The following is a 19,549-nucleotide window of genomic DNA, read 5'->3' on the forward strand; positions in this document are numbered from 1 at the left end:
ATAATGTGAAACTATCTCCTGCTTAATTAATGGTATGTGTTCAGTATATGGAGGATGCTGAAAAATCTTCACATATGCCATCTACCTAAGTCCACTGCATTAATCTGCACAAGGATCAGTTAATTTGAGTCTTTGTATTTTAAACAAAACAAAATAATGAGTCCTTGCATATCACCAGCTTTTTGGTGTGTGAACAACAAGCTGGTGATAGTGGTGTGCTTATTGGTTCTGAAGTGGTGTGCTTACTAAAACCTGATTTTTCTTTTTTATAGTATTTTCAGTTCTTGAGCAGTATAAACCAATGCAATATGTAAAACCATGCAGGAAAGAGTATGAAATCCTGATTTGAAATGCAGTCCCTAGGGGAGAGTGGATGGTTAATGCATTTGATGGAAATCAACCATGAATAGGGATATTGAGGATGAACAGTGAAGCACTGTGCTCCAGGACAGGCTCAGTCAGACTGTCAAGTTACCAACAATTTAACTCTATTTTCAGCTTGTGGTCTACATTTAGTTTTAACTTTTAGTTCACCATTTCCAAAGGAGTAAAACTGCAACCAGATACAAAGAGAGCTGTCACTAGCTGAGTGTTGGCAGAGACAAGGGCACGTTGAGAATGCATTTCCTTTTAAGTATGTGTTAATTGGTATTTCTAAGATATATGCTGGAATTAACAAACTGTATATTGCTCTTACATTAGGAAGCCAGGTAGAAAATACTTTGGAGCCTGCTTAGAAAAATTGCCTAAGCATCTCAAGCCTGGGAAAAAACACATCCATGATGGAGGCATTAAGAACAAGAGTTCAACTGTATAGGAGCACATCTAAATGGATTGGTGACTTACATGGCCTTTCATAGCTTGATGCAAATAAAACTCTCCTGGCAAATGTGTAACAACACTCCCAGCACCATTTTCTTGCATTAGGCTTTTTGTCCTCACCCTCTATGGCATCTCAGAATAGTCTGCAGAAAAGTTTTGTCTGGCATACAAGGATCTTGAAGAGCTAGGGTCAAGCAAAATTCACTGGAAATGCTTAGAAGACTGAGGTCTGTCTTCCTGTGTATATCTTGCTGAAAGCTGTTGCTGCTGTCAGACAAGCTTTTGTCTGAGCTGTTTTAGCTCAGGCTGCTGCTGAGCAGCCTCCTAAGAGGAAATGGTTATGATGGTCAATGGATAGCTGTGTGATGGGAGCTGGACAATTAACTATTCACACACACAAACAGCTATGACTTTATTTGTTAACTCTTTGCCTTTCCATAGGACTTTCAACATTAATGTGCTAAATTTATTAAGCTTGTCGAAGTTGCAAATGCCAGTTTTTCTGGGAGGTGAAAGATTAAGTTCGATATGACTGTACAGCTGCTATAACCACCGCAGAGGTGAAGGAAAGCAAGTTGGTTGGTTGATGATTTAATGCTCTTGAGGAGCTGTTACTCTATCCAACCAGTCCTTCACTAAACAGAATGTATACTCTGTTGAGGGTAAGAAATATTTATCCTAACTTTAGTTTTTTTCTTTGGAACTTTAAGAGATGTATGTTTGTTGTAATCCCTTAAGCAGATATTCAGCTCTGTAGTGTCTAAAATAATAGTCTAACCTTTCATTCTGTAATCATTCTGTTTCTGTAATCATACATTGTATGTCAGCCCTTTTCACAAGCAACATTTTCTGCCTTATGCTGGTTTAAGTGTAAGTCTGATGCGTCTGTGCTTTACCTGGGCTTTGGTCATGGGCTCTGGATTATGCTTTGATGATATGACTAAGAAAGTGTCTAAGAGCCCATATAGTCCTATAGAGTGTAATTTTTTGGAAACTGTTCTTAATGATACAGGGTTGAAAGATGGCTCTTGCTGTCATGTAAGTGCATGTTACAGCCATTGGTTCCACCCCTCGCCCTCCAAAAAAATTTAAAATTACTCCCTTCTCAATCCCATAAAAAGAATGTTTCAGATGCTTCCACCTCCAGCTGTTTTCACTGGTAATTGACATTTACTAATGTACATTTTGCCGGGATCAGCACACACTGGAGGCAGGGCTCCCACCTTTCTCCAGGAGCAGCTGAGCAAATCTTACCTGGCAAACACTTCTCCCACCCTCCTGGGCATGCATGTTATTTTCTCACCCAGCCGCAGCCCAAGGGCCAGGGCCCTCTTGGTCTGCATTTCTTTCTTATTCAAGAGTTCGTTCGTTCTTTACAAAGGGCTGAGTTACCTGAACCATCACCCAATCCTGCAAGGCTGAGCAAGGGTGGTCCTGGGCTAGTAAGCCCCTTAACTACTGGCAAGGAACTCCATCTGCTTCTTAAAATATTATTCTATTATTTTGCAGGTTTTCACGCTATTTTGGGGAGATGATGTGTGTGTTGCCCCAGAACGGTGCTTTTCCCTCAGCGCAGTGAGGGTACGTTTCCGCCTCTGTGGCGGTACGGCTGTCCCTGGCAGCCCGGCCGCCCTTGGCCTCTCCCGTGCCTCCCTCCCGGCTCCGGTTAATGCCGGGCTGCGGAGAGAACCGAAATGACCGAAGCCGGTGGCGGCGGTGCCCCAGTCTCTGCCGGCCGGGTGCCGGCTCCTGTTCGCGGCCGGCCCCGCGGGCCGCAGGCACCGCCCCGGCGGGCGGTGTGACAGGCGGTGCCGCCCGGCCGCGCTCGCCTCCCCGGGCCGCGGCGGGCCCGCTGCCGCCCTCCCCCGGCGCCGCGGCGGGCGGGAGGATGGAACAGGGGCTGTCCGCCATCACCCTCTACTGCGCGCCCGCCGCCGGCGCCATGGAGCCCGAGCAGGTGAGCGGGGCCGGCGCGGCTCCCCGGTCGCTCCGGGCGGGCGGCGGGGCCCGGGCGTAGCCGCTTCCGGAGCGGGGCGAGGCCGCGGCGGATCGGGCCGGGGCGGGAGTGGTGGCCGCGGCCTGAGGCGCCGGGGGTGCGCGGGGCTGGGGGAGCCCCCGGTCCCCGCTGTGGCGGCGGGGTGCAGTGGCCCGGCCGCGGGAGAGGAGGTCTGTCTGTCTGTCAGCCAGTCTGCCCTTCTATCCAGCGCGCTGTAATTACAGACAGCGCGGCGGGCACGCGTGTCTCCGGTGTCTCCTGCTCGTCGGCGGACAATGCCTCTGACAAACGAGCTTGATGAATATTAGAGTGAGACAGGTTTCCACTTCCCTCCGTGCTGTCAAGTTGGCGAAGGCGTGGGAGGAGGTCAGGGACAGCAGCTCTTAATTACAGCGCAGCCCGGCGAGCTCCCTGTCCTGCCGCTCCTCGCTCCGGCCTCGGCTGCGCCCTGGGTGCTGTGGCCGCGGCCGCTGCCCCTTCCCCGCTTGTGGTGCCTTTCCGAGGCTTGTTGGAGGCTATTTTCTAATAGCCGTCCTCCGGCTCTGTCATCTTGTCTTTTGTTTCTGAAAGACTTATGCTGTTTAATTTCAGTTGAAACACAAGGGTGGAAAGTCAAACAAGCAGTATGAAAAAAAACCCAAATCGCTCAAGCCTAAACAACCCTCCTGCCCCCGAACCCCAGCCAAAAAAATATTTTCAAAAAAATCAGTAAGACAGCCAAGATAGCATTGTAGAAATATTTTTCATTAGCTGTTGCCAGCCTTCCAGTGACTAGCAGTATCTGGTGAGTAGATCTATGCAAATTGAATTACTCGTCTTTCTCTGGGAAAGTGGGCACTTTGGTGCTTTGGTTCATAAGCTCTTACCAGGATTCCTGCATTTGACAGGTTAAATGTCAAATGCAGGGTTAAAAGAGGCCAAAGTCAATAGCCTGGTCTCTCCCTATTTCATTTTACTTTTCTTCTTTGTCTCTTTCATGAAACTTTATGTTATTGCATCACCTAATACTATTTGTGTCAGCTCTCCCAGCTTGCCTGCAGGTGTCCAGGCACACCTTATCCTTAACAGTAGTTTATTTATTTTGGCATTTTATATGCGGACTAAAATTCTGTTGTGCTGGGTATTCTATCAGCACTGTCAAGATTCCCTGCTCCGTCTCTGTTTCTGGTCAAAGGGTGAGGTAGAGTAGGTGTAAAGAGGATAAACAAGGAACAGGAACTTCAGATCCTGACTGCCTGACAGGTAAGGTTTGTATGTGTGCCATAAAGCCAAGAAAAATTCCAAGGGGACATTTAAAAGAAAGGGGCAGTGGCCTTACAGTGTTTACCGAGTGCCTTAAGAGTGTTAGCTAGTGTGGCAAAAGCACAAGGCTGACCAGCCTTGGTGTCTAGCAGTTGCCAGAATAGAAGCCAAAGTAAATACTTCTGTGACGTGGCCACAAATACTGAATCTTTCAAGACCATATAATGTGTTAGAGAAAGAGGAGCCTGTGGGAAAAAAATGAGGTCAGAAACCTGACTAAAGCCACACACTAGAAGAAAGGTCTTTGTAAAAACTTCCTAAATTGGAAAAGAAGATCACATTCGTAAAGGAAGATCAAAAGTATAAATTCTCAAATAAGAAATACCGTAACCTTTGAGCTGTAAAGTGAATCTAGTTGATAACTCTAGAATAAATTTGCATTACCACAGTTTTGGAAAGATAAAATTTATTGGTGCTGAACTTTCTGCTCACACCTGGGAGCGTTTATCAGCTTTTATTGCTGTGCTGGTGAAACTTAAAAGGCCAGTGATGACTAAAACCCATACAGGTTTGTTGACTAGGTAATAACCAAAACAACAGATGACATGCATTATTTTATTTAATGATGTAGGACTTTGAGCTAGATTACTAAGGGAACCAGATTCACTGTTCCTTGGTGAATCCTTACTCTCTTGAGCTACTGCATTTGTCTGAAATGTTCTACCAGTACCAGCTATGTGGAGTTGCTTACTGTAGGGAGTGTGAGTGTGGGAGGGGTGTTCAGAGAACTAAAGCTTGCTTTTAAAACTTGAAATATTAAACCACATTTTTTTAAAGTTAAAATATTTGAAGCATTTGCACTAAATGAGCCACAATCAGATTAAGAGACTGTGCTTTTAGAAGAGCTCTTAAGGAGGGGCTCACATTGCTTGCTATTATTAATCACAGTGATATTTATGATGTGTTTGCAAGAAACAGTGCTCTTCAGTACTGTGCCTAAATATAAAAACAGTGTCATTGTATGATGCCAATAAAGGAGTGTGGAATGTTAATGAAAAGCTGATTCTGTGGTGCTTTTTGCACAAAAAGATACAGAACGGAGTCCCGGGAAGTGGCACTTTTGTAATGGCAGCAAGCAGCGCTCCCTGGGCTCAGGTTGCTTCACTGTTCTCAGCATTTGTGTTTTTGTAGCTTTGCTCTGTTCCCAAGACTGATAGACTGCAGAGAGATTGCACTGGGCCCCAGATAGTCAGTTTTGTCATTCTACGTGAAAATGTGATTCTGCCTGAAAATACTGTTTCAGCTGAATTACCCCATTGAAAACTTGCTGCTGGATTCTGCTCTGCTCCTCCAGGAAAATGCCTGGAACGTGCCAGCCTGGCCAGAGCGGTGCTGGGGAGCTGAGATGACTTGCAGATTTGAGGAGTGGCGGTACAGGGCATCAATCACTCGGAGCGATGGTGAATGGGTGCGCTCCCTCTCCACGCTGTGGAGCTCTGCCTGCCTCCCTCCTCTTGGTGGGCGCGGGAAGAATCCGTGGCTGGAATGAAGGAAGCAGTTCTGCTCCCCAGGACCCTCTGCTGCCTCTCTCCCCCGTGCCCACTGTCTTTCCCAGCTAACCAAGCTGCTTGCCTTGCAAAGCTGTGTTGTGTAATCTAGCATGAGGATGAGGATGGTGATGCTGTGCTTGCAGTGATTAAGGGATATTTTACAGCTGTGTGATAAAATATGTATTTTTATTTATAATTTTGAACTGTGCTCTATGGAGATCATTAGGTTTGTGTAGGGAAGAAGCTGGAAACTGGAATGCATTTTATGCAACCTGGATCCTGCACACACTGTGCTTGTCATTCCTTGTGATACAGTTTCAAATTACATGAACTCATGCATTTTTAAAAACCTTCATGGTACATTAAAAACATGTGGTTGGCATTTCCTAACCTCTCTGGCCTTCTCTATATGACAGAAGTGTTTTCAGCACAGTTTTGTGCATTTGATGCAGCAGCATCTAAAAGCTCTACCAAGATGAAGGCTCTGTTTTGATAGCTGCAATACAAAACCTTACTAAAATTCTCTGCCTGCAGGAGTGACTAGCCTAAGGATTTATTGACAGGCTTCTGAACTAGAAGTATATATTCTTAATTCTTGTGACCCAAAGGCTGCATTGTAGCATTCAGCAGTTGGAGGACACAGCCAGACTTCTCACTTTGTATGTTCTTAGCCACAAAACTAAGTGTTGTCCTTTTAGCCTGGTCCCTTGCACTAATCATGGTTGCTGATGAAAGCCCACAGGGGCAGATTCCTCCATGCATCTTTTTAAATCTTGAGCCTGGCTGCTTAGTTATTCAGTTCTCTTTTGTGTTAGAGGTGTCTGTCTGAACTTGCAAAGAGGCAGCTACAGCCTATGAACTACTTGATTAATTTCATCAGATATTCATTCCAAACCCAACAATAAATATTAAATATTTATTCAATAAATATTGATATTTCTATGCTTATCAAATTATTTAATGAAACATGACCCCCCAGAAGAAACCTGTTTGTTACTTTTAGAGAAGGGATTGGTTTTTACATATCTGCAAACAAGAGTGTTTCAGTCTTTTATCTACAGGCAAGCTCTAATAAGTGTCCACTGTAAATGCTAATTAATCTAAAATATTTTAAATATCTCATGAAGTTTGTTAAGGGGGAACTTTCCAGTTCCAGAAGCATGCACTTGAGATAATGATTTTTTTTTCCTTTATAGCAACTTTCAAAGGGAGAAAGCGGCTTTGAGAATGTGGAGCTGGGTGTCATAGGAAAGAAAAAGAAAATTCCAAGGAGGGTTATTCATTTTGCAAGTGGAGAAACAATGGAAGAATATAGCACAGATGAAGAGGAAGATGAACAAGAGAAAAAAGATCTGTTGCCACCTGTAGATCCTGTAGGTATTTTACTTGATAAATAACTACTTCTGGTTTGCTGGGCAGCTATAAACATTTTATACTTAATTTTTTGTGTCACAAATCTGATACAGTCTTTCTATATAAATTCTAATAATTTGATTGGCTTAACAGACTCAGAAATCTGTGAAAAGTATTACTGGGCAGTTTTGTCCTGGAGTTCTCTTCCAACTAAAGTAGCCTTATTAATTAGAAATGGGTTTAATTTCTTCACAGTTATAGTTTGTCCTCTCCTGCATTTCCCTTCAAACAATACTTGCTGTGTTGATACAAGTAGATACCTTGATTTATATTGTTGCTTTAAAAAAAAAAAATGCAAGGGAGACATTTTTTCCTTATGTTTGTTGACACTGAATAATTAAACCTGTAATTTAGGGTCACCATAACAACAATTTTATATTATTAAAAGAGTAAAGGAGGGAAAGAAACAGATGACTTGCAGAAATAAAGGAAGACTTGTGTAATTCATGATACATAAAAACCAGATTTTAAAGGACCTGCCGAGTCCATGTAAGTAATGTTCATTTGTATTGATGAGATGTTGCTCAGCCTGTGAATGGAGTTTCCTTTTATTGGTCCAGATTCAAGTGAAGTCTCAACAATTAAACACAGTAGTGTGCATTGTAGCTGCTAAAATGCATTTTCCTTTTTGTCAATGATTGTAGATCTCTACATAGAGGTAAAATGAAATATATAAACTGTTTTATTCTGTTGGCCTGTCTGATAAACTATTATGTAGTGATAGTGTGATTGCAAAGCTTACAGCCACATGTGCCAACACCTGCAGCAGCAGCTGCCCCCCTCTGGCAGTCAGTCCCAGAGAAGATCCACATCCTGCTCTTTGTCTCTCCACATGCCCAGTCTCATGTTTCTTTTATGGCAGACCCAGAAACTTGTATGCCAGCCACCTCCACCCTTCTGCAACAATCCTTGCCTCAGTAAATTGAGTCTGCAGTCCTATTCCCTGCCTGCTGGCAGAGTTCTCGGCCTTCTCTGCCCGTAGTGAGCTGGAGGCTCCCAAAGTGGCTGTGTCCTCCCTGCTGTGCTGCTGTGTGGTCAGGCAGCCAGGAGCCATGGCTTTGTGCAGGACTGCTTGTCCTGCTTGGCTGCACACTGGAGGCAGACACTGCTGTGGAGCTCCTGGTTCCCACACTTCAGGGAAGAGGCCTTGCATGCATGGACAGCAGTGCCCTGCTTTCTACTTGACCTTGCTGTCAAGTAGAATGTCTACTTGACATTGCTGTCTACTTGACATTGTTGAAATGACTCCTGCACCATTGTGTGGGAATCCATAATTAAGAAATGTTGTGATTGAAGCTTTCTATTTACCCTACGGTAGTAGACCCTGTATTTATTAGTGTGTGTATCCATCCTGGGAGAGCTTGGCTTTCTTGAAGGGACTGAAGATTTTGACTTTCTGCTTATGCTCTTCTGAAGAACTGGTGGACCATAAGAGGTTTGCTCTGACTGCCAAGCAGTACCTCTCTTCCCCTCTGTAAAATTAGTTTATCTTGAAAAAGAAAAAAGGTGGGTTGAGGACTAAGCTCCAGTGAGATTGCGGGAATTCAGGTGGGATTGGGGGTTCCACCAATAGGTGAAGCTATTGCAATGCATTTTATATGGATGGATGGCATTGCCCTCTTTCTTGGTAGGCAGTTATTGTATACAGCAAAAAAATAACATTAGCTTGATAGCAGGTAGGATATTATCAGCATTAAATACACACAAAGTATATAGTTGGAAAATAACTGTACTGTAATCACAAACAATGAGTGAGATGTTAAGCTGCCTTGCTGGGTACTAGGGTGGTTTTTTCCTCCTTAAGGATCTTCTCAAATCAAAGCAGGAACTGTGAACTTTCTGACTGTTATGGTGGTGTTCAGGTATCTTCAGAGTGACGTCTGTTCCCCACTTGGCAGTCATGTCAGATATCTGTGGATGTCTGAGAGATTTTTGTTCCCAATTACAATGATCAGGGAACAAGATGTGTGTAGTTTTTTGTGCCATTTCCTGACAGTAGAAGAGTTCCATGGTGATGCAGTGACAGAAGGCTCACAAGCCTTGGTGTAGGTGTTGTGAGGGCAGAGACATGCATGCTGCTGTGCACATGGACACTTAACTGAAGAGCCCTCAAGTGTGCACAATAGCCAGGAATGCTACATGATTGTTCCCCTCCTTTCCTAACACAGATTTCTTTTCTGAGTACCAAAAACAATATTGTATGGTGGAGTTAAGATTGCATTATTCTCCTTTTATAGTTTATTAAGTCCTTAATTTTGAATACATTTTTTAATAAAAGCACCCCCCAAGCCAGGGTAGTTTATTGTGAAGCACTCTATGCCTTATTATGTATTGCTTTTTACCTCGGACAGAATGAACTTGATTAGAGCAGGGGTTGCCATTAAGTGAGGCTTACTTTATCTCCTGCATGCTTTGTGTATCCCAGCTGAGCCAGACAATTGAAGAAATGCTAGTCCAAGCTGAGCTTTGGTGTTTTAGCCAACAGCTGCTTTTAAAATGTTTTTTTTGTAGGATTTCTATAAAAGCAATTAAATAGTCAGTTTGCTGAGACCAGCATGTCTAAAACTTGTTATCTCAGTTGGGATACAAAAAAGTATGTTTCAGGCAATAGCTGTTTCTGGACCAGTTTATTTTCAGAAAAAGCACATTCAATATTTTGAATAGAAACTTTCCTTCATGAAATATCAAAGCTCTGCTGGTATTAGCCTCCTTGCAGTTTCTGAATGAGTTTAAGGGAAACAAATATTTTGCTGTGTTGTAAAGAAATGTCTTCAGTAAGTACCTTGGTTTAATTGTGTTTTACAGCTAAGCAGACAATGCCAATGTGTTTCTTACTAAGCAAAGTAATATGTATATATCCTGGTAATACCATAACCAGAGCACTTGGTGTGGTGGATTCCTGTTACTCCTAACAAAACAATTCTCAAAAAGAGCTGGGTTTTAAATTTTCTTTGAAAGAACTTCTAGTGCTTCAATAGGTCAGCACTCAGTTCATTAACATTGTTGGACTGGGGTGCCCATTCTATTGTGCTTTGTGTTTTTCAATCCAGAACACAGGATATTATTTTTTTAGATAATAGCATTCAGTAATATCTGAATGTTCTCACACTGAAATTCAAATGCTTTAATAGCATAGATGTGGTTTTGATTATTTTGTCCTAAAATGTAGAGGTTTGCACTCTATATATATATATATATGTATTTTCTTTTGGTTTTGTCCACCAAAACTTTATTTTGTATTAATTAAGAAGATAATCCTTCTGTTTATTGGTGTAAACTCTTTGCTGTATTCACCTATTAGATGAGTGGGCAGAAGGTGGAGTGTAAGTCTGCACAGAGGAACTGTGAGCAACATGACTTTGGTGTGATAACTTTGGAATCCATCCCAAGAAGACATCTGCAACAAAGCTCCAGGAGGGATTTGATTTTATTAACCTTCAATGCTCAGAAAGATTGAAATACATCCTTGCAGGAAGGTTATCTTGATATCCTGTAGTTAAAAGGGCTTTATCTTCAAATAGCAAAAATTTCTCTCTTGAGGACCATTGAACTCTGGTTTTAAGAATTTGAGGATGAAGGAGAAAAATAGTCACTGACCAAGTAATAACTACTCATAATATGGTAGAAGCTCTTGATGGAGTATGGTACGTGTGTTCCTGATCTTGTTTTTACTGGCTTGTCTTAGATGCCACAGTTTTACATGGTCTTACACAAAAGAACCTATTGAACAGTCATTGATTAAACTAATTAGCAAATTAATTGAAACTTTGTCTTGGCACAGTAAACAATAAAAAGGTATATATTTGGTGGTGTATATTAACTATTAATTACAGGATTTTGTTTTTGCTAATCAGGATATTATTATTTTTCTCATTTTGCCATTTTCTCTGACAAAAGAAAACCCTACATACCTTTGAAAGTTTAAGTGTTATTAGGGCTGAAATCTGTGAAAAATAAATACATATGTGGATTGTTCAGGAACATGGTGCATTCAGAAATTCAAGAGAACATGTGTGTTACCTTCAGCAGTTCCACACTAGGAAACAAAATCATAATACATTATTTAACCAGAGGCCCCTTGATTTTATCAGTGATTGAATCCATTATGTGCATTCCTATTTAAATTAAAATGATGCATTAAGATTTTTTGTAATTTAAAAATCGGTTGTCAAAACTATGATGTTTTCCATTTTGACAACAAAATGGGTAGTTGAGTAATATAATTAAACATTGTTTAATTATATTAACATTATATTACATTAACATTGTAGAAACGTCCACTAAAGAGACTGATTGCAGGAGAAATACTATAAACAGTGTATGTGTTTCATACTGTCCCTTGTTTCCTGTCAAGAAATACAATATTGCTATGTCCTTGAGTTGATTAAAGACTGAAGATGAAGGCTTCTCTGGCTGGCCAAAGAAAGCTGCCATGCAGTGTCTGCGTATGTGGTTCTGCAGGTCTGTAGGACCTGACTTGGGTATGGTTTTCCAGTTTCCAGCTCAGTGTATTAAAGCTACTTCACTGACAAGGATTAATTTGTACTGAGCCATTGCTTAAGAGTCCTGTTCGTGTCACTTGAACGGTTCCAGTTTCCCCAGTACCAGTTCTTGCCTCACATCAGCCATTTCTGCTTCCCTCTCCAAGGTGCTCTGGGAAGGCACCCAAATTTACCCTGAAGATATAAAGGGGGAATGTGTGGAAAAAGGTGATGCCTTGGATGTGTTCCTTTGTTCCTGCTTGTTCCTGGTGGTTTACTCTCCAAACCTTTCTCCTGTTGATTTCCTGTGATGTGGCCTCTCATGATTTTATATTGCCTTTTGAGATGCTGGAAAGAAAGTTACTTTTTAAACTGAGGAGTCTGGCAAAGCCTGCCTTGTCAGGGATGAGGAAATGTCTGGTTGGGCTTTGTCAGAAAGCAGAGGTTCCCACGAAGCTGAACTTAGAAGTGCTTCCAGTGTACCAAACTGATTTTTGGCTGTGGTGGGGGAAGAGTAGCAATAGATTCTCTGTGTCTGCTGAGCCTCAGCTGTTACCCACATTTGTGTTACCACAAACTTGTCAGAATGTTCTGGGTCTGACTTACTTCTGTCACATTGAAGCTCAGCTTGTCTTTTCACTCTGAAATATTATGGGGGCTCTTGTAACTTCTTTCTTACAGCACACAGCAGGCCCTTGTTTGTCCTGTGCCCTGCATGAATGCTTTTTAACCTTGTCACCTCATCATGAAGGATTGTGCAGAGCCCTGTCAGTGCCATTATTTGCACCTGTGGCAACAAGTTTTTCCAGCACTTTTTTTGACTTCTTCAACTGAACAAACTCCTCGTTAGCCTTTCTGCCAACTGAGCACATAATCAATGAGCTGGAGGTGCTTTTGTGTGAGTAGGATAGCAGCTGGTTTTGCTTACACTTTTACCTTGGCAGGACATTTTCCATATCCACTGCCAAAAATATATAGCATCTGGCTTTTTGTCAGCCTGCCCAACTTGAGTTTGTGGCTTGACAGACAATTTCTTGTTGTACTGATTTGTAGAGATGATGCTTGGAAAGCACCAAAGTCTAGTGCTTGTGTACATATGTACTGAGGCTATACCAGATAGTTTCTGTAGCTGTATTATTTAAAATAATACTGGTTGTTGCTGTACACATATCTGTTAAATAAGATCATAGAAAAAGGTTACTACCAAACAGTTCTTAATAGCAAGTTATAAATACTTACATAGCTGAGTAGAGCTCATGTGTTTTACTTAATAAAAGCTAACACTTTAAATTGCTACTTTCCAGAAGAAAGGTACTTCTACAGAGATCTTTTCTGAGGGGAAATATGTATCAAACAGCTTGCCTGAATACAGCAGCCTGTTAACTATAAACATATTTTAGTTTACTGTGAAAGTTGAATTTGCCTTTTCACAAATGGGAAAGCCTACAATTTTTTCCCCATTTGCTTGGCATCTGCTTTTCCCCCTTTTATACAGTTTGGTTTGTTTTTTTCTTAAACAGATACAGTCTCTTCCCTGAATGAAAAGCATAGCCTGTGCACACCCATTATTTTATAATTAATTTAATTATAAATCTTTAATTTACAATATATATATCTATGTATCAGTTCGTGTGGAGGCTGCAGTATTTTTGCTGTAGCTGTGAATACACCCCAGTCGTGCAAAGAGCAATTCCTTTTGTCTTCCTGGCCAGCCCTTCCTAAGCAGCCTGCATCCCTCCACAGCAGCACTCGGTGTATTCACTGTATCCCTGGGGTCCTGATGAGATCCTACCCCTGCAGCAGCACACAGATCTCCTCATGTTTGTGTCCCATGTTGTGTGCCCTGGTGTGCAGGCTCTTCAGAGAAACTTCCTCACTCACAGGCAAATGCTTGAGGTGACCCCAGCTGAGCCCTGTTTATTCCCGGTGTGTTCCTCGTGGTTCACAGCACCCCAGGGGCTTTGCTTGGCTCCATCGCTCCCTCAGAGCTGCAGTAACTCCCCCCCACTCAGGGCTCCTGGCTTTCTTTTCCAGGTGTAATTTCAAGGGATAATTTCTGTTTGGTTGTAAATGTTTTAAAGCAGCCTCTTCCTCAGAGGTTTGAAGGATTGATTTGATTTTAAACAGTCTTTTGCAGTTCACTCATTATTGTAATGAGGGACTACTTTGTTACCTCACTTCTCCTCTTGGCCTGATGGAATTCAGAACGTTGTGGAAAGCTTTTTCTAGCCGAGCATTGAGTTGGCTACTTGTCATTTCCCAAGTCTGGAAGCAGGAAACAAAAAGCAGTGAAAGAAATTTTCCCAGAGGTAAACCATGGTTATATCTTAGGGTGATATTTTGCTTCACTTTTCTGGTCTATACTTATTTTAAAGCAAAAACATGGTAGTAGCTGGAAAACAGAAAACATTGCAGGTCTTTCTTCTCCAGCCATTTTCAGTTTTGCATGTGTTATTTTGTGCCATGGCCACACAGCTGTACATACTCACACTACTCTTGTTCCTGCAGACAACACTCACATGGGGACCCTACTTGTGGTTTCACATGCTGCGAGTTGCCACATCAACCTTATCAGGTATTCCTTTAGTTAATTCTTGGGTAAACCAGAAGGGGAATACTGGAAGTCACAAAGTCATGTTGACAAACTGTAAATCATCTTTGGGTTCTACTTGTTTTTTCAGGAGTATGAATTGAACTGTATTTAATCTGTGGAGACATACTCTCCTGCCTTAGGCATTTATAATTTTTTCTTTTTTTTACTTTTAATAAACAATTCTTGCATGGAAGAATGAACAGAAAATACTCTTGATGAATGCTTTTCCCCCTTTTTCTTCATATGGAGATAGATTGATGTTGGCAAGGGAATATATCAGTTTTCTATTAGATTTTGTATGGAACCATTTTGTGTGATGTTACCTGGAAAGAATGCTGGCTGGTGTAACTAAACTGACAGTTTTTCTGAAGACAATGAGAAAGTATCCCAAGAACACATCTGGTTGTGTGCTGTACTATGAACTTCTGAGGTTACAAAATAAACAGGACTGTTGTCAAGGGTACTGCACAGACATTTATTTGACTTGTGGACCTCTTAAAATTTTGCCAAGTTTTAAAAATGCTTGTCATAGTCTGTGTTCTTTCCAAGGTAAAGTATCTTTACTGGGTTTTTTCCCACAAATATTATGGAGCTTCTGTCATTGTACACATAATTTTGAATACTTTAATATTTTTTGGCAGTCAGTTGTATTAGTTAACCTATCCTTATTTTTAGAAATGCCTTTTCTCTAATGTACAGTGTAACTATATTCCTTGATGTATCTGTTCTTCATATGCAAGGGTAGATATTGCTTTTCCTTTTTTTAGAAGCCCTTTATGAATTTGACGATCAGTCCTTTCTTCTTTGCACTTCAGTTTTGGCTCTTACCCCTGTAATTTGAACTGGTCTTTTGCACAGCACTCAGGATGCCAGGATATCTATAGAGTTAGTTTTTCTGAATGTTCATTGAAGCAGTCAGTGACTGACTTCTGTTTTTTTCCCTGAAGATGACTAAGTCATTTGCATCCTTGGGGCAGATTTACAATTTGAAGTGCAGAATATTTGACTTCTTGCCTGTCTTTACTCGACCAGTGTTATCTGCAGCCATCACCGTGGCAAAGAAACTGACTGACACAAGCTTACCTCTGCTCCATACTTCTGACTGTCCCCTACCTGTTTTAGCAAAGTAGCACTGAATGTAGCCTACACCTTGAAAATTGAGACAGCTGAAACAAATATTTTATTAATCCGTTAGTATGCAACACAGAACATTGTTAAAACTGACTTGAGGTATGCTTATGTCAGTAAATCCTGTCTGGTTTGCTAGTACCACCAGATTGAACTGCCAGTACAGTTGGTACCCATGTACTTTTGTCTAACCTTAATTTTCAGTTTAAGTTCAACTCAAGGCTTACCCTTTAACCAATTCCTAGCAAAACAAACTTAGATCCAAAGCTGAAACTAGAAGAATTCAAACCTTATCACCATATATATTTTCACTGAATTTCATATTCTTCTCCATTTGTTCATTCTTTATCCTAAAGAGCAATTATTAGTATATTCAGCTAATAATTACCTATAAGGAGATAACCTCACATGTTTTTGTGGTATTTTGTGAGTGAAGTAGGACTAGAGAAAACCATTCAGGAAAGATGGTGATAATTTTTATAATAAAACAGCATACAAGAATTTTCTTCTAGATACTAATCCTATGTAAACCTCCCTTTATTTTTTAGTGTGTGATTTCCTGGGGGAAAAGATTGCATCTGTTCTGGGAATAAGCACACCAAAATACCAATATGCCATTGATGAGTATTACAGAATGAAGAGAGAGGTATGTGTGGGAGCTAGGGTTCTTGCACTCCTCTCCCAACTTGTCTTCCCTGGTACTCTAAAAAATAAAATTTGTATTCTAGCATTAAAATGAAGCTTTAGACTCTCAATTCCAGCTTGCCTCCAGTTTTCATTTGATGCATGATTAATGCTTTCTTATCCATCAGCCTTTTCTCTCCAGCTCATCAGTCTTAGAAATGGGTGGGTGCTGACCTCTGTTCTGTTTCTCTTGTACCATGCATTCTTAAATCAGCAGTGTGAGAAAGTTGGGTGGACAGCTGCTGAACACTGAAAAAGGGGTATTGCTGCTAGCAATACGCTTTCCAGCTCTAAAACTTGTTCAAGACAGTCTCAAGGGTAAATTGAACACGGGGTTACTGTTTGTTCTAAAGCATAAAGGGCCAATACTGATAAATAGCCAGTGCTTTAGGCAAGATAACCTAACCCTTAATAATCTTCCTTTAGAAGAGATTGAAAACATATTTAAAGCTTTATTACTTTTTTTTTAAATTGAGAGCTGGAAAAGCTTTAGAGGAGGTAGACCTGTCACTATTGCTGTTAACTAAAACTGCTTCTCTAGATACGTGTCTTTTTTCTGTGTTTAACACAGTTTAATCCTTCACTTTTGGGGATTTTTTTTTCCATAATGGGAGTGGAGTTTGGAATGTACCTTATCTTATGATCAACTAGTGACTGTTTTCTAGTGGAACAATTGTCCTTACCTTGTAATAGTAACTATTATGCTCTTATGGAAAGACTTAATCTAAGTAAGTGGTAAATAGTAAATAGTAGCATATGAATGTGGTTATCTCTTTCTAGGCAGAAGAGGAGGAACAGGAAAACAAGATGTCAGAAGAAGCAGAAAGACAGCATCAGGAACAGCAGAACAAGCCACAAGTTGAAGCTCCTGTCCAGACAGACCAGCCTGGAGCAACAGCATGCTCTTCATTCGTGAATGTAAACTTTGAAAATGAGGGAGATTGCCCACCCACTGCGGAAAATAAACAAGATGTAGTTCCTGTCCCTCCTTAAGTGTAAAGCTCTGTATAATGTAGGAAATAAGAACTGTCAGGTGTCACAATCTGCCTATAAACAGGAAAAATAGGATTACGCTTGTTCAGTGAAATACAACTCCTACCATTCTTATTGATCAGGAGAGAGCTAGGCGATGTCTGTTCAGTCAGTCTGCCTAATAAAGGCTGAGGCATTCTGCCAAATTGGCACTTCAGTTAAAATGAAAATTGCACTACAAACATTTGGTCTAAAATTGAATGTGTGAGCTAATTTCTGTGTAAAGTAAGTAGAAATGTCTTTTCTTTGAATTGCTGTGTCTCTAACACCTGTGGATTGCAGAGGCAGTGCTGTTTCCTACTTCTAAAAACCTGATTTGCACATTGTTTGCAACTTGGCTCTCTATGAATAGATTAATAGGAATTAATATCCTGTAACTCAAAGGTAATTCTAATAGAGTCTTATCCCCCCTATTTATTGTCACTGTTGTATGCATGTATTTTTTTCTGTTGTTAACACAAGAGAAAAATGTTAGATTTAATGTTAATTAGATTAAAGGGTCCACTGAATTTTTGTTTATTAAGTAAAAAAATCCCAACTTCCAGGAGGCTATAAGCATCCTTATGAACTTACTAACAGGTACCAGCACTCTTAGAGGCTAATAGTGATCAGCTGCTCCAACCAGTGCTGTTGTAGCAAAGTTCAGAACTAACATCAGTCTAAGATGTTCTCAAGCCCAAGAATTAAGAGACCCAGGTGCTTGAATGCATGCTCTCAGTGGTCTGGACAAGAAACTAAAGTTTGCTAAATGATATTAAGTGCACGGGACACTCTATGTAGTACCAGTCTAGAACTAGGAACTTTTTGGACATTGATTACACAAGTCTGTGTACTTGAGTAACCTAAACAAACTGTGTGTTGAATGTTAAATTGCCAGTAAGGGATGTGCCACTGCAGATAATTTTCATCCTATTAGCACAGAACACATAAATAACTAGAAACAACAAAACCAAACTTAGGACTCTTTTCTTCTCTTAAATAAATACGTGATACTGCACTTACAAAACCAGAAATTTTTATTTTTGTCTAAATGAAGTGCAGCTCCACATCTAATACCAATTAAGACTGTTTTACTGCAATGACTGTACCTGTAGCTTGTAAAAGGTGAATAGTTTACTTTGCAACAATCAGATGCCATTGCCCCAGTCATTTTCTGTGGACAACTGTTGTAGGTAAAGGAGCAGAGAACCTGCACCATTTACCATGTAGAACATTACTTCTGTCCTTGAGATTTATTAAAAAAAAAAAAAAAGTTAAAAATAGTCCTCAATGAAATTGGGTTGTTGGGTATCGTGACGTGTCCCTGGCCTTGCTCCCACTGCCAACTAAGGAGCCTGATGTAACATCACAGGCCTGGTAACTTGGCTCTTAGTTTCTGGAATTCATTACATATTTCAGATGACCCTCTGCCTGAACTAATGTCCTGTACAGCACAAATTTTTCCTCTCATCTCTCTGTAGCTCTCCAGTACTACAGAAATGTAAGGAGGAGGATTCAATCATCACCTCTAGTCCATCTGTTTTGATACTCCATTCTTTGCCTTTTCTGAATCGTAAGACAGGGTGTGCTGACCACAGTGTAAAATCACTCCTTTGCCTTGAACATCTGCAAGGGAGAGCTTGATTCAACACTGAGGGAATACACAGAAAACCTGCTTGTTAGGAGTTCATATAGCATCAAAGAAAGAAAACATCAGATATCTTGAGTAATACTTTGACAGCTGAAGGATACTTTGCTTTTCTTCCAATAAATTAATGTCAGTTTGGTTTTTTTACTTCCTTTCCCTACTATTTGTTGCATAACAAATGCTCTCACTGCCTTCTTTGTATGAAATACTGTATTACTCACTGTGCCTTAACTTAATCCTTCCTTTTTTGCGAACTGTATGAAAGGGGTTACTTTCATATTGGTTTAATTTTTCTGTAAATGCATTAATTGGTTATTTTATATTTAATATAATTTTTGAACTGGAAGTTGGCTATGGATTTTCCTTTAAAACTGTGTGGGCTTTGAAACTTTATGCCTGTACACAGGTGTGTGTGCCTGGTTAGTGTTTTCATCTTCACTAAATCACACATCCTGGTGGAATATTCAGGCACCAGATTTCAAAATATCATTTTACTCCCACCCTTTCCTTAGACTCTCATGTGTTCAGCACTACCTCAAACTAATAAATAATGCAGGATTGTAAACACTTCTGGCCTGGAGCTATTGTAATTCTGTCTGAAAGCTGAAACATTTCTCTGGCTTTCTTAAGGATTAAGAGAGTTTTACAGCTTTAACTGCTACTGCTGTAGCTCAGTTGTACAATTAAGATAGATTACATAAAATACTTGCACAGGAGGTTAACTTGGTGAAAGCCTGTGTACAGATGTTTGGATTAGTTTTAACTAGATCTAAAGCTAGTGGAGTTTTATTTCTGTCAATGAACCTCTTAAAATTAGGTAACTATCCAGTTCAATAATTTACTTATCCTCCCTGTTACACACTTAGCGCTGGTCATGCATAGAAGAAAAAGGCCTCAATTCTTTACTTCTTAATGAAAACTTTTGCCTTCACAACAAAATGCTCAACAGTGATGTCATTAGAGGAAGCCATGGAGAATGGA

At 40.7% G+C, this 19,549-nt stretch overlaps 1 protein-coding gene across 2 annotated transcripts in view; it reads left to right on the forward strand.

Moving 5' to 3' along the window:
* The window catches only part of LOC136558317 (signal recognition particle subunit SRP54), a 35,415-nt gene extending 16,501 nt beyond the window's left edge, over positions 1–18,914 (forward strand). The window contains exons 1-5 of one of the 2 annotated variants that reach the window (XM_066552680.1): positions 2,645–2,779; positions 6,807–6,983; positions 14,013–14,079; positions 15,774–15,871; positions 16,690–18,914. In XM_066552680.1, coding sequence (XP_066408777.1) covers positions 2,711–2,779; positions 6,807–6,983; positions 14,013–14,079; positions 15,774–15,871; positions 16,690–16,902 — 624 coding nt within the window. In that variant the 5' untranslated portion in view covers positions 2,645–2,710 and the 3' untranslated portion in view covers positions 16,903–18,914. Of the gene's footprint in view, positions 1–2,644; positions 2,780–6,806; positions 6,984–14,012; positions 14,080–15,773; positions 15,872–16,689 lie in introns of those variants that run through there. The other variant, XM_066552681.1, reaches the window with a different exon arrangement.
* The last annotated feature ends 635 nt before the right edge of the window (positions 18,915–19,549 follow it).

Source organism: Molothrus aeneus, chromosome 6 (assembly GCF_037042795.1).
Source record: "Molothrus aeneus isolate 106 chromosome 6, BPBGC_Maene_1.0, whole genome shotgun sequence".
In the NCBI taxonomy this organism is placed as follows: domain Eukaryota; kingdom Metazoa; phylum Chordata; class Aves; order Passeriformes; family Icteridae; genus Molothrus; species Molothrus aeneus.